Genomic DNA, 12,214 nt, shown 5'->3' with positions numbered 1-12,214 from the left:
AGGAAGGAAGGAAGGAAGGAAGGAAGGAAGGAAGGAAGGAAGGAAGGAAGGAAGGAAGGAAGGAAGGAAGGAAGAGAAAGAAAGGTGGGGGAAGGGAGAAGAAACAGAGAGAAGGAGAGAAAGAGGGAAGGAAAGCAGGCTGTTCCTCAAACTGGCTTTATTATTGATTTTATCCAAGTCCTCCAGGCACCACATGTGTTGGCTTAAATTTTTACAAGCCCAGCCGTGCAAGCTCTGGACCAGGGCATGGGAGCCAACCCTTATTTAGTATGCTTTGCGTAGTGGACGCAAGACTCATTATTATGCATTATCTCATTTAATCCTCCTAGCAGCTCTTTAAGGGAGGTTATTATTATCCTCCTTTCGCGGAGGATTTAAAGAGGCTGAGTGACTTGTGCGAAGCCATACAACTTAGTAAATGGCAGAGGTAGAATGTGAACTCAAGCCAGTTTGATCCCAAGGCTAAAATTCTAAGTGTGCTGTTATACTTTTGCCTAGCGCAGCTAGGAAGAGTCTTTAAGAAGCTATTTAAAATGTTAGCAGATTTCATCATATGACTCTAGATTCACCTTGCCTTTTATAGACTTTAAAGGTACTTCTTAAATAACCCCAATAATATCAATTCAACTAACATTTATTATAAGTGAATTCCAAGGAAATACCCATAGGATGAGATAGGTTTCTCTTACAATCTGCAACAGGTTAGGATTGAAAAGATTCCAAAATCCTAAGGAACCTTCAAATGGTTCCAATGAATTCCAATCTGATCTCAATTTGTGTTTATTCATCTCTTTCTATGTACTTAACACTGAGAGTTCCGGGTGGGTATTCTCCAAACGCTGATTATAAATCCAGGGTCACCTAGTTGTCCTTTGTTTAACAAATAGTATGTACTAGAGTGTCTTCATCATTAGTTGGCCTGGTGTCATCAAGGAAACAGTCACATTAAAACCAGTTGAAATGACTCTTAAATTAAGGGTTCATTTTGATTCTAAATTCTACTGATAATGGAGACTCTCCCCTAGATGTCACTGTTGGGACTCTCCTAGATATTCTGCCAGATGGATGGAACTAAGAAGACAGGACGTGGTAGATGCAGGGTCATTAGAATAATTCCTTTCTTTCCTGGAAGGATTAAAACATTTTCAACAGATGGAAGGAGGGTTCTGCACACTTTTCCAGAAGCATCAGATGGCCTCAAACACTTGCATACATAATTGAGAAACTCTAATCCAGCAGATAATCCAGCAGATAATGAGCATCTTATCAACCAGATCATTCTGCTAATTGGCATTGCTAAGTCGTGCCACTATAACAACTGGGAAAAGAGGAGGAGGGGAGAAAGGGACTGCCATTTGCTGGGTGTCTCCTCTGTGCCTCTCCTCTATGCTGCACTGGCCACTTGACACCCATAATTTTATCACACCTTGCAACATCCATATATTTAGGCTGATTGTTATCCCCACTTTATGGATGCAGTAATTGAAGGTCAGTAAGGAGAAGTAACAGATCTGAAGCGAGAGGCATTGTCCATAACCCAGGCACTTGTTTTGAGATGCATTGTGTCTGTCTTATCCTGATATTAACCTGGAAGGTGCCTGGCACTCAGACCACACACCCTCTGGCTGCAATGGCTGGTGTGGTTTCTTTGGCCACCTCGGGCATTGTCGCATCTTAATGAAAGTCTGACTGCCTCTGACTTGGCAGGATTCAGCACACAGGCCTGAAGTCACCTGCTGTCATTCTCCCACAAGAGGGAGCCCAGAAGGCTCAGTAGTGCTTGGCTTCCTAGCACCTCCAGCTGTTTCAACAGTTTTCGGTCCCGTGTGTAAGGGGGCTACAAACCCACTAACGCTCTCTGCTCCATGGGAAGACCAAAAAAAAAAAAAAACAAAACAAAACAAAAATAAAAACAGGAGACAGAGTCTTGGACTAGGAGTCAGGAGCCCTGTGGTCTAAACCCAGCTCTGCCACTATCCTACTATGGGGTCTTGGGCCAAACCTTCAGTTCCTTTGGGTTTAATCTCCCTACTCATAAAACTAGGATCTTGGTTAACTTGGCATATAATGGCCCTTTCAGGTCTAACATCTTGAGATCTCAAGGTGGGGTCCAGTTTTTGGGTTGCCATTATTCTGACTCCTAGAACACGATCCTTTCAACCACCTTAAGCAACACCTCTCTTTTGTGTAACTGGCCTAGAGGATGTGATTGGCACTTATTTCTCTCCAGCCTCAAAAAAAAAAAAAAGAAAGAAAGAAAGAAAAAAGCCCAAGAAAGATCATGATTCTTCCAGAGGAGTCCAAAGCTTGAAAAAATAGCTTACAAATCTTCCCCACCTAAAGACCTTGGTTCTCAAAAGAATTCATAGAGTACTTGAGTTGCCCAAAAGATGAAATGCATCCACAGAAGGAGTAGGGAGTCCTTGGCTCTGATCCTGCCACTGTCACTAACTCATGGGGTGGCCTAGGACAAGTCTGCAACAGGGGTAGCATTAGGTAGCATATGTGTTACGTGGTTACCAAGCCTGGTCCAGGCAACTTCTCAGGGAACTTCTATTTCTATGAACCATGCAAATCCTTCTGGAACCAGGCTCTTCATAACTTTGATTATCCCTAGAGTTCTAGCACAGCAGGAGTCTGGAAATCTAAATATGTGAAGACAGTTTCCTAGCTAGGTTACAGTGACATGCTTGCAAAGACAGACAGTAGGAGCTGGGACTGACTTTATCACCCCCCACACCCCCGGAAGTAGGCCTGGCAGTCTACAGCGGAGTCTACACACCAGCTAGAGTAAGCTGGAAGGGCCCTTCTAGATCATCAAATCCACACTCTCTCCATCTAATTAGAGACACTAGAGCCCAGAGAGGCGAAATTCCTAGACTGTAACTCCCAGGCCATCAACTCAGCCATGACTTGCAGATGTTCTCATTTCTCCCAGCCAAGAATTCAGTTCTTCAAACTAAACCCTCCCAGCCTTCACCTGCAGCTGGGAAATGAATGAAACAGGGGCGTGTGTTGCTCCCTATGCTCCCAGCATTCCAAATTCCAGGGACATTATAGGATTCCAGCTGCATGTAGCACCTTCTATTTATAAGACACTTTTTCCTGAGCTCGTATCCAAAAAGAAAGCCATATCATGGACTCACAGGGTAATGAGGAGACTCAAGCCACATGAAACTTTCTTGACAAAAGCCTCACAACCCTCATAGCAGTTTAACACTTCTTTGAACAGCACTAACTGGTCAAATATTTGAGCTGCCAGCACTGTGACTTCTGGTGCGATTTGGGTGTTCTTAATGAAGGTCTTCCCATGGGCTCATCTGAGAAATGCAGATGAGAGGAGTGTTAGTCATTAGCTGAGTGTGTCATCTTCTTAAACATGCATTTGGAGCCTTGGTGTTTGGGCCCTGCAGAGCAGGCTGCACTGTCTTCCTGCCGACGGCCTTGTTAGATGGTAAAGGCCTCCTCTGGGCTCCTCTCCAAGTTCAACCACCTTATTCTATCTACAATTCCTCTGGTGTTCTGGGTACCAACTCCCTTCCCTTAGCCAGCTCTAGCAATGCCATTCTTAAAGAAGGTTGCCTGTATTTTTCCTTTCACTTGAAATCATCTAAAAGATTCTTTAAGAAAAGTTAAAATACGCCATGCCATTTGACTTCAGGAAATGCAAATGCTTCAAAATAAGTTGTTTTTCTTTTCCATCCTTGAGTTTCTCAGAATTACAGCTGAGGTCAACCCACCAAACATGCAAAGATTAAAGGGGAAAGAAAAAAAGAAGCTGCATGTGTGAGAGGCAAGCCCAAGCTTGTACTTTTACAGTCAACTGTTTACAGAAGCTCACCTGATAAACGCCACCACAAGTGGCATGGTATGAGGGAGCCTCTAGCCAACGAGCAGAGCTTGTCCTGGGTGTGACACGCTGGCCTCAATGTAGGGCGCAAGTCTTATCTTCCTGTTTAATCTAACCTAACCTGCAGAACCAATGGGAGAATTAGGCCAGGTGTTATCCCAACCCTCAGGGGAAAGGCAAGCCAAGCATCCCCTCACCTCGCACATCCACTGAAAGAAGAAAGAGATACAGACCAGATGAGTCAATGCAACAAACACTTGCAGAGCATTTTCTGGGTTGGGCAGTGGAGATATATAAACAGTAGTCTCTTTCCTGGAGGTTCACAGTCTAATGAAGGCAAGTAGGCAGAGAGGGAAAGGTCAGAGGTGTCCTGGAGTAGATGACTGCCAGGCTGTGCTTTAAATAAGCCATCACTTGCCTAGCGAAGGGTGGGTTCTCAGTGGAATGGCAACGCCATGTGTTTGGGGGCACCAGAAGCCCCCAAACTGCTGGACAGTGATAAGCAATTCACTCAGGCGTTAGAGTCAGACAGCCTGGGTTTGAATTTCCACTCCACTAATGACTAGCTGTGCAAATACGAACAAGTCATTTGACCCCTCAAAGCCTCAGTTTCCTTATGTACAAGATAGAAATCATTATAGTACTTTTATTGTGGGGTGGTTGTGAGAATTAAGTGAAATAATACATATAACATGTTTAGCAGAGTACCTAGAAAATAGTCATCACTCAATATGTATTCGCTATTATTGTTATTACTACCACTACTATTACTACTATTATTATTACTGGGACAGAGCGTGCAAGGCAAAGAGGGAAGGTGAGGGATGAGAACACAAAGGAAGGAGCTTAGCCTTGATCCAGCAGACACAGTAGAGTCAGAAAGGGATTTCTAGCAGAGAAGAGATGCAGATAGACATGCCCCTCTGTGATTCCTCCTGGCTTGATTTTCCACACCCAACAAAGAGCGACTCTCAACAGTAGTCACAGTACATTAGAGAGTAAGCAGCCCCTCAGTGTTGTGGTTCTGATTCTACACACCCAAAGAATGTGGACTGGGGGCTCAAACAGGCAGGGCAAGAACGCAGGTTGGAGGATGAGTGAGAGATGGGATCAGAAGAATAATAGCTGGCCTACCAGCCCTCATCACTAGAGACATTGGACCAGACCTCTTTAAGGGGGAAGGGCAGGTAAGGATATAAACTAGCCCCTGCTTCTGCCTCTAGCAATGAACTTGTGCAGACAGCAGAGGGAACTCTTCCCTTAACTTTCAGCCATTCCAAATCCCCAGGGTGCTGTGATGAAGGCCAGGAGAGGTTGTCTTAAGCCTGAATGGAGAGCTCAGTGGGGAAGACTGTGAGCCCAACAGGGACTAAGCAGAGATACAGTGAGCCAACATACCAGGGCGTGGTCACTTCAACTGAATTGGACTATAGCTGCCTAGTTTCTGATATATGGAATGAACAGTCATTTATGGTGATGTCGTCCAAAAAATGTCAATGTCAGGTCACAGATTTTCCAGTTTTACAGCTAGGAAAATCAAGGCCCAAAGGAAAAAGGAATTTTCCCAGAATAAGTTGAATTCAGAAAAAGGATAACTTGATTCTTTTGCAAGCAAAACATTTTCTATAAAAAGAGGAAGCTAAGCCATCATTACTAGTGAATATATTGAAAATATTTTTATTTCTCAAATGCCATGATGACAGAAACTTTTTTTTTTCCTGCCAAGGCAGCTCCAGATAGCAAGCTCCCTGCTTAGATCTCTGTGATCCTCTATCCTCTTAAAATTGAGCACAAGGGTATGTTTATCTCCACCGGCTAGCAAAACAGCCTCAAGCAGGAAACCTGGACTCTGGAAGCAGATCCACTTGAGAGTGAATCTCAGTATTTCCACCAACTTGCTTGACTTCATATCATTGACCTCGTCTAGGCATCAGGATTAGTTTTGCAGAGTTGTTTTGAAAATGAGATTAGCCGAAATATGTAAAAGTACACAGATCAGCATCCAGTACACTCTCAAAGGAAGGACAACTATAGTTACTATCGATATTCTTGTTCTGGCTACCACTGCCTGGCTGAGTGACGTGGGGCAATGTGCTCATTCTGTCTGGCCTCTAGTTCACAGAGCAGAGAAAGACAGTTAATATGTGATCTACTTATTTTTAGGAAATTGCTCAGACGCCATCTCATGTATCCTGGAAAGAGCTACATTCAAGAAGTCATGGGCCTACCTCCAAGGTCAGTAACCAAACTCAGGGACCCCAGCCATACGAGGACCACTTCCTATGGCCCTTCTGAAACTTCAAAGCCAGAGGTCACAAGTAGAGGCCTGTGCCAAACATGACTTGCAGATGTGTTCTAGCTTGCATGCTATTTTTTATAATTTGATTTGAAATGCTTAGAGGTAAAAAGGGAAGAGAGTTACTCGAAAGCTATGAGGCTCTTTTTTCCACAGCCCCATTCTCTCCTTTATGTTGCCTGCTTGTCCTCTGAAGGCATCTGTGTGCCACCCCACCCAGCCTCTCTATTCCATCACCTACAAGTTGTGGGCTAAGTGCGCAGTGCTTTTCCTCATGCGAGTGGAGAGGGCTCTTTATCTCTGCTTCTATCAGGTTATTCACAAGAGAACTACGAAATTGCCTTGTCCACAGATTGACAGCTTAATGAACATGTTGGCACAGGGCCGATTTGCATATGGCAGCATGCTTTAGGTAAGAGGCCCCCTATAAATGAAATGATGAGAGCCACTTACACTGGGAAAGACGAAATGTGGAGGAGATGGGCCAAGATTCTCTAAGTAGCCACTCTGCTCATTTTAGAAATTCAATTTTGTAGTTAGATTAGTGCTCACCCTTCAATTGAATTACAATGAGGTTCGAAGGGAAGGCAAAGAGGCGATTAAAACTAACACATCAGATTCCCAGTTCTGAAAGTCACCCTTGCCAGTCAGCACTGATTTTTACTTACTAGAGCTCAGAGAGAACTGGCTTCCAACCTGAACATGTTGGCTTAGAGGATCTTCTAATTCTCTGCTTTTCTAAAAATCCCATCTCAGAAGAGCCCCTTAATGTGCATACAAGGAGTTTACACAGTGATGTTTGGCTGCCCTGCTAAAGAGAGGAAGACGTTCAACAATTCAGGCAATGAATGGTTACAGGATGTATCTTAATGCGAAAGCGAACAGACTAAGATTCTCCTGGACGTCTTGATGCCTAAATTCTTTACTAACTAAACAAAAATGAATGTCCTATTTCTGACACTTTGTGCAATGCCTACCAAATAGGAGTCCTCCATTGATCAAATGTTCATTGATTGATTGAATCGATGAACATGATCTTCCAGAACTTATAGGAAGTATAGTCCAGGAGCTTATGGTCTGAAAAGGCAAAGATAAAAATTATAATAATTACAGAATAATATAATAATTAAGTGGAAAACAATTCTATAGGAGGTAGAGTTCTAACATCATATGTGTTCTGACCGTTCAGCTTTGAACATTAGAGAAAAGGAAGAAGGGTGATTTTGTACGTGGGCCTTGAATATGAAGCAGCACCTAGAAGGGGTAACACAGAAGATATTCTGGATGGTTGGAATATTATAGAAGACATGGGTCTTGAATGGGGAACCTTGAATAAAGACTTCGAATTTTCTAATCTACCCAATAATATTTTTTTTGTCCTCTTTCCAGCATCAAAGCATATAAACAAAACCAAGTTGTCTTGGAACCAAGATGGTATTATCTATGGAGTCAGGTATCAGGATGAGAATCTTGTGATCCAGTACCCAGGTTGGTACTTCATTATTTGCCAACTGCAGTTTCTCGTGAAATGCCCGGGACACTCTGTTGACCTTAAGTTGGAGCTTCTCATCAACAAAGATGTCAAAAAGCAGACACTGGTGACAGTGTGCGAGTCCAAAGGGCAAACCAAAAACATATACCAGAATCTCTCTCAATTCCTGCTGGTGCACCTCCAGGTCAATACCACCATATCAGTCAAGGTGGATAAATTCCAGTATGTGGATACAAACACCTTTCCTCTTGAGAATGTGTTGTCCCTCTTCTTATACAGTAGTTCAGACTGAACCATTTCTCCTGGCCTTCTGGAAGAAAGCAACTCTCAGCCATACAGTGCCTCATCCATCCAAACACTTGGACAAAAAGAAAACTTTAGACCAAGACCGAAACCACAGAGTATTAAATAGTATGCTTCTCCTTCTGTCTCTTGGGAAGATACTGCTCCGGGGTTAAAAAGAGTTTTGAGTGAAATATTTTATAGACAGAAGGCAACGTAGTGTGGTGGCCAGAGCCCCATGTGGGAATCAGAAGGGACGGATTTCCTCCCGAGCCTCACCACTGACTCAGTGTGTGACCTGGAGCTATTCCTTCCCCCTCCCTGGAACTCAGGATCCACATTTGAAAAATAAAGGGGCTGGATTTGAATCTCTCCAAAGTTTCTTTCACCTCGGAAAACCAAGCTCTTTCATCACAGACCTGTGAACTAAGACTTCAGGCAGTGTTCTGGAAGCCCACAACCAAAGGAAAGGCCCCTGTACCAGCATAAAACCAATGGTGCTAGTAGCATCTGGCTACATGTCACCTCAAAAGAGTCAGAATTTGGGGACAAGGTTGAGGGCAACTTGCCAAAGGAAAATTGCTGTAGGATGTACAATGTGTAAAAGAAAGAACTGCCAAACTGACCATCCCAAATCTAAGAGGCCTTCTGGTATCTGGAAAAACATACGACCAGGCTTGACTCCACTCCAGTTAAGATTGACAATAAGTCAATGACAGACAGTTTTTGTTTCCCGTCAGGAGAGAATGCTGTGCGTTCAGCAAACACAGATCAGTGCGCAGTGGTCAATGTGAGGCAGTCATTTGGTCGGCATACAGATGCTGCCATCTCTCATATGATCTCTTTCTGTTCCCTGCTTCAACACCTCTCAGGAAACCACTGCTGTGGAGGGTTTTTAAGGCCCCACGACATTGCCGATAGACAATGGTGACCCTGAAAATGGTGAAAAGGACTTCTGAACAATGGCAACCTCCTCTCCTGATTTGGGTAGCCAGGAGATTTCTCTAGCTATATCAACCTTTACATCATCTTCGAAGGAACATCTTATTTGTTTGAAAGGACCATTGGACCTAAAGTGTAAGCCCCTGAGGTTATGCTTCAGAAAGGAAAGGGACCCTTAATTGCTATGCAAAAAGAATGGAGCAAAATTTGAATTTTTCTCAAAAAAGAGGAGAGAAAAGAAAGGAGTAGGAATCCCAAAGTTTGTCAGAGAAAGACTAGATAAGATTTAAGAGAACTGAAATACAGCAGTGGTGGTTTGGATGAGAAGGACTTGGGGGAACAAAGTGACTAAGGGAAAATTTTAAGCCACTTGCTGAACAGCATGTTATGTCAACTCCTCCCTGGTCAATAAAATATTCAGTAAAGACAACATTCTCTTTAACACCTTCTGATTCTTTGGGAGAAGAGGACATTGGGAGAGGTATTGAACTCAGCAAGCCAAGTAGTATGTGGTAAAAACATAGACAGGTTTTGAAGACCCAAAGCTAGAAAATAAGGGGGAATCTAGCGTTTGTGTTATAACCTAACTCTGCAAGATAAATGAATCTTGCCTTAAAAGAACTCATGCATTCTTGAAAACGTATCTACAACCCAAGCATGTGTAAACTAAGCAAATTTTCTACCATCTCATATTTTAACTCGAGAAAGTTTCCATTTTCACTCCTCATCAACCATCCTCTGAGCAGAGGTACCTAACTTTCACACTGAGTCTCAGTCTTTGTCAAGCAATACTTTGAAAGCCAAGAGCTGAAGACATGGGGCACAGCGTTAAAAGGAACTTTGTAGCAAGACAAAACAGTAAGGGAATAATCATTAATGACTCAACTAATAGATACATAGGGAGTGGACAACCTAGGAAATTTAAAACTAAATTCTGTTACTCCTTGAGGGTTAACGAGCCCCTGTGAATGTTAAGAGCAAAAGACACCATCTATACAAGTAAAATAAATGATTTTTGTAGCTGGGAACTCAGGCGCTCTGAAACATATGCCTCTTTGGTAAAAACTCAACTGGAGCTCACAGACCCTCCCTTCCCCGCAGCTGCCAACACACACACACACATGCACACACACACACACACGCACATGCACATACACACACACATGCACATATGCACACACACGCACACACAGAGTATACTTGTAGACCTATAGAGGAGGAATATAGGTTTGTTGACGAAAAATAATGAGTCAATGTAAACTAAATGTATTCTGCCCTTGGGAACATTCATAGGACTTTCTCCACATTTGGTAAGTTTTCTTCACCCAGTCTCTCCGTTGTCCATTACACCCCAGTAACTCCTTTATCCAGTTCTTTCTTGGAACTTCCCAGTCACACAAAAAATGGCTCAGCGAAGGGGTCGGCAGCCCAGGAGGGTTGCTATAAACAGGTTATAAAGGGAAGAAGTACTGAAGGAAACTGGGCAGAATTTACCAAAGAAAAGAGCCTTCCAGAATCCCTGGAATACCACTAATTATTCTGGTACCCGGACAAAGTCCTTAAGAGAATGGAGCAGTCAGTCAGTGTCATCTCTGGAAAGATCCTGAGAGATCAGCTAAGCCAAGCCCTCAAGCCAAGCTAGGATTTGAGCCCAACCTCCTGACTCCTTTCTCCACTATTTCCCACCAGGCTTTATTAGTCCCCTTCTGCGGCCCCACTGTAACCCCACAGGTTACATCTTTCAAGCCCCCAGGCCCATCATTCTAACATGGGATGCAGATGGTCTATAGATTCAACACATGGTCAAATCTCAGAAAAAGGTTAGAGTTCCACAATATAAAAGTTCTATCGCTCAGAAACTAAAGAAATATCTAAGGCCAGTATTTTCTCCAACAAAAAAAAAATTAAAAGCTTGTTTTAATTTGAAGTTTAAAGTTATGTATGTTTGCATATGTATATGTACATATGTGTGTATACATCTGTATATGTGTATACATTTATGTACATGTGTGTTATATATAAATATATGTACATGTGAATCTGTGTTTTCCCTTAGTAATTGTTTTAAAGGTCATTTGCTTAATCTGGGGTGAGGAGAGGAAGCCTGATTTTTGCTCTAGGCATTACAAAATTTATATACAATTGTATTTATTGTTAATTATGAAAAGAACAGAAAATACTATTTCCCCCAAGCCTCACCAGCTTATTTAATAACTATTAATATTTTGCTATATCTGCCTCTGCATTTAAAAAAATAAAATGATACATATAGAACCAAAGTCTCATCTCTCCATCCATCTCCCGACACCCTCCCAGAGAATAACCGCTGCCTGGATGTTCACGCATCCCCTTCACTTCCATAATGTCATGCTTGTTCTCTCATAAGAATACAGGAGACAATTTTGTATGGATGTTAAAATTTCAATAAACCATATTATACTTTATGTAACATTTTATGACTTGAATTTTTAATGTACTGTTAAGTTTTTCAGATTTATCCAGACTGATAATGTAGATCTAGCTCCTTCATTTAACTGTTATATACTAGTATTTCATTGTTTAAATATACCACAATTTGCCCATTCTTCTATGGATGAATGTTTAGTTTACCTCCCAATTTTGTTGCTATAAGCATATCTTCCTGTACAGCTCTGATCTCTTCTTGACATTTTTCTATATGACAAGAATACTCTTTAAAAATTATAACTACAGTAGTGCTCCCTTATCCACAGTGGATGCCTGAAACCACAAATAGTACTAAACCCTATATGTACTGTTTTTTCCTGTACATATATACTTTTCTACCTAAAGGGAACACTTTACAGCTTCTCTTTGGCATATCTGAATTGCTAGCATCATTACTCTTGTGCTTTGAGACCATTATGAAGTAAATGAGAGTTGTTTGAACACCAGCACTGCGATGCCCCTGACAGTTGATCTGATAGCCAAGACTCACAGGCAGGGAGAGGCTACAGCGTGGAGACAGTGGACAAAGGGATGAGTCACGTCCCTGGTGGGATGGAGCAGGATGGCTGGAGATTTCATCACTCTACTCAGAAGAGCCTGCACTTTAAAACTTATGAATTGTTTATTTCTAGAACTTCCCATTTAATATTTTCAAACCATGGTTGACTGTGGGTAATGGAAACCGCGGAAACTGAAACCACGGATAAGAGGAACTACTGTAGCTCCCTGAAGCTACTGAGTCATCCTTGGCTAGTGAGGTTAGATCTCTCTGTGATTACAGCTGATGAGCTGGAGCTTTGGAATCTGAAGAGCTCTTTCCATCTTTCCTAAGAACCTCTCTGCTCTGCACTTCCATTGCACCCGCGAGTCGCGAGTGCCAGTGTGG

The 12,214-nt window shown here is 42.5% G+C and overlaps 1 protein-coding gene across 1 annotated transcript in view; it reads left to right on the top strand.

Moving 5' to 3' along the window:
- The window catches only part of TNFSF8 (TNF superfamily member 8), a 27,143-nt gene extending 17,851 nt beyond the window's left edge, over window positions 1-9,292 (top strand). Inside the window, exons 3-4 of the mRNA XM_011360960.2 lie at window positions 6,014-6,085; window positions 7,536-9,292. Coding sequence (XP_011359262.1) covers window positions 6,014-6,085; window positions 7,536-7,930 — 467 coding nt within the window. The 3' untranslated portion in view covers window positions 7,931-9,292. The remainder of the gene's footprint in view (window positions 1-6,013; window positions 6,086-7,535) is intronic.
- Window positions 9,293-12,214: the final 2,922 nt, after the last annotated feature.

This window comes from Pteropus vampyrus, unplaced genomic scaffold, assembly GCF_000151845.1.
Source record: "Pteropus vampyrus isolate Shadow unplaced genomic scaffold, Pvam_2.0 Scaffold61, whole genome shotgun sequence".
NCBI classification, from domain to species: Eukaryota; Metazoa; Chordata; class Mammalia; order Chiroptera; family Pteropodidae; genus Pteropus; species Pteropus vampyrus.
This window is presented reverse-complemented; position numbering and strand designations above follow the sequence as displayed.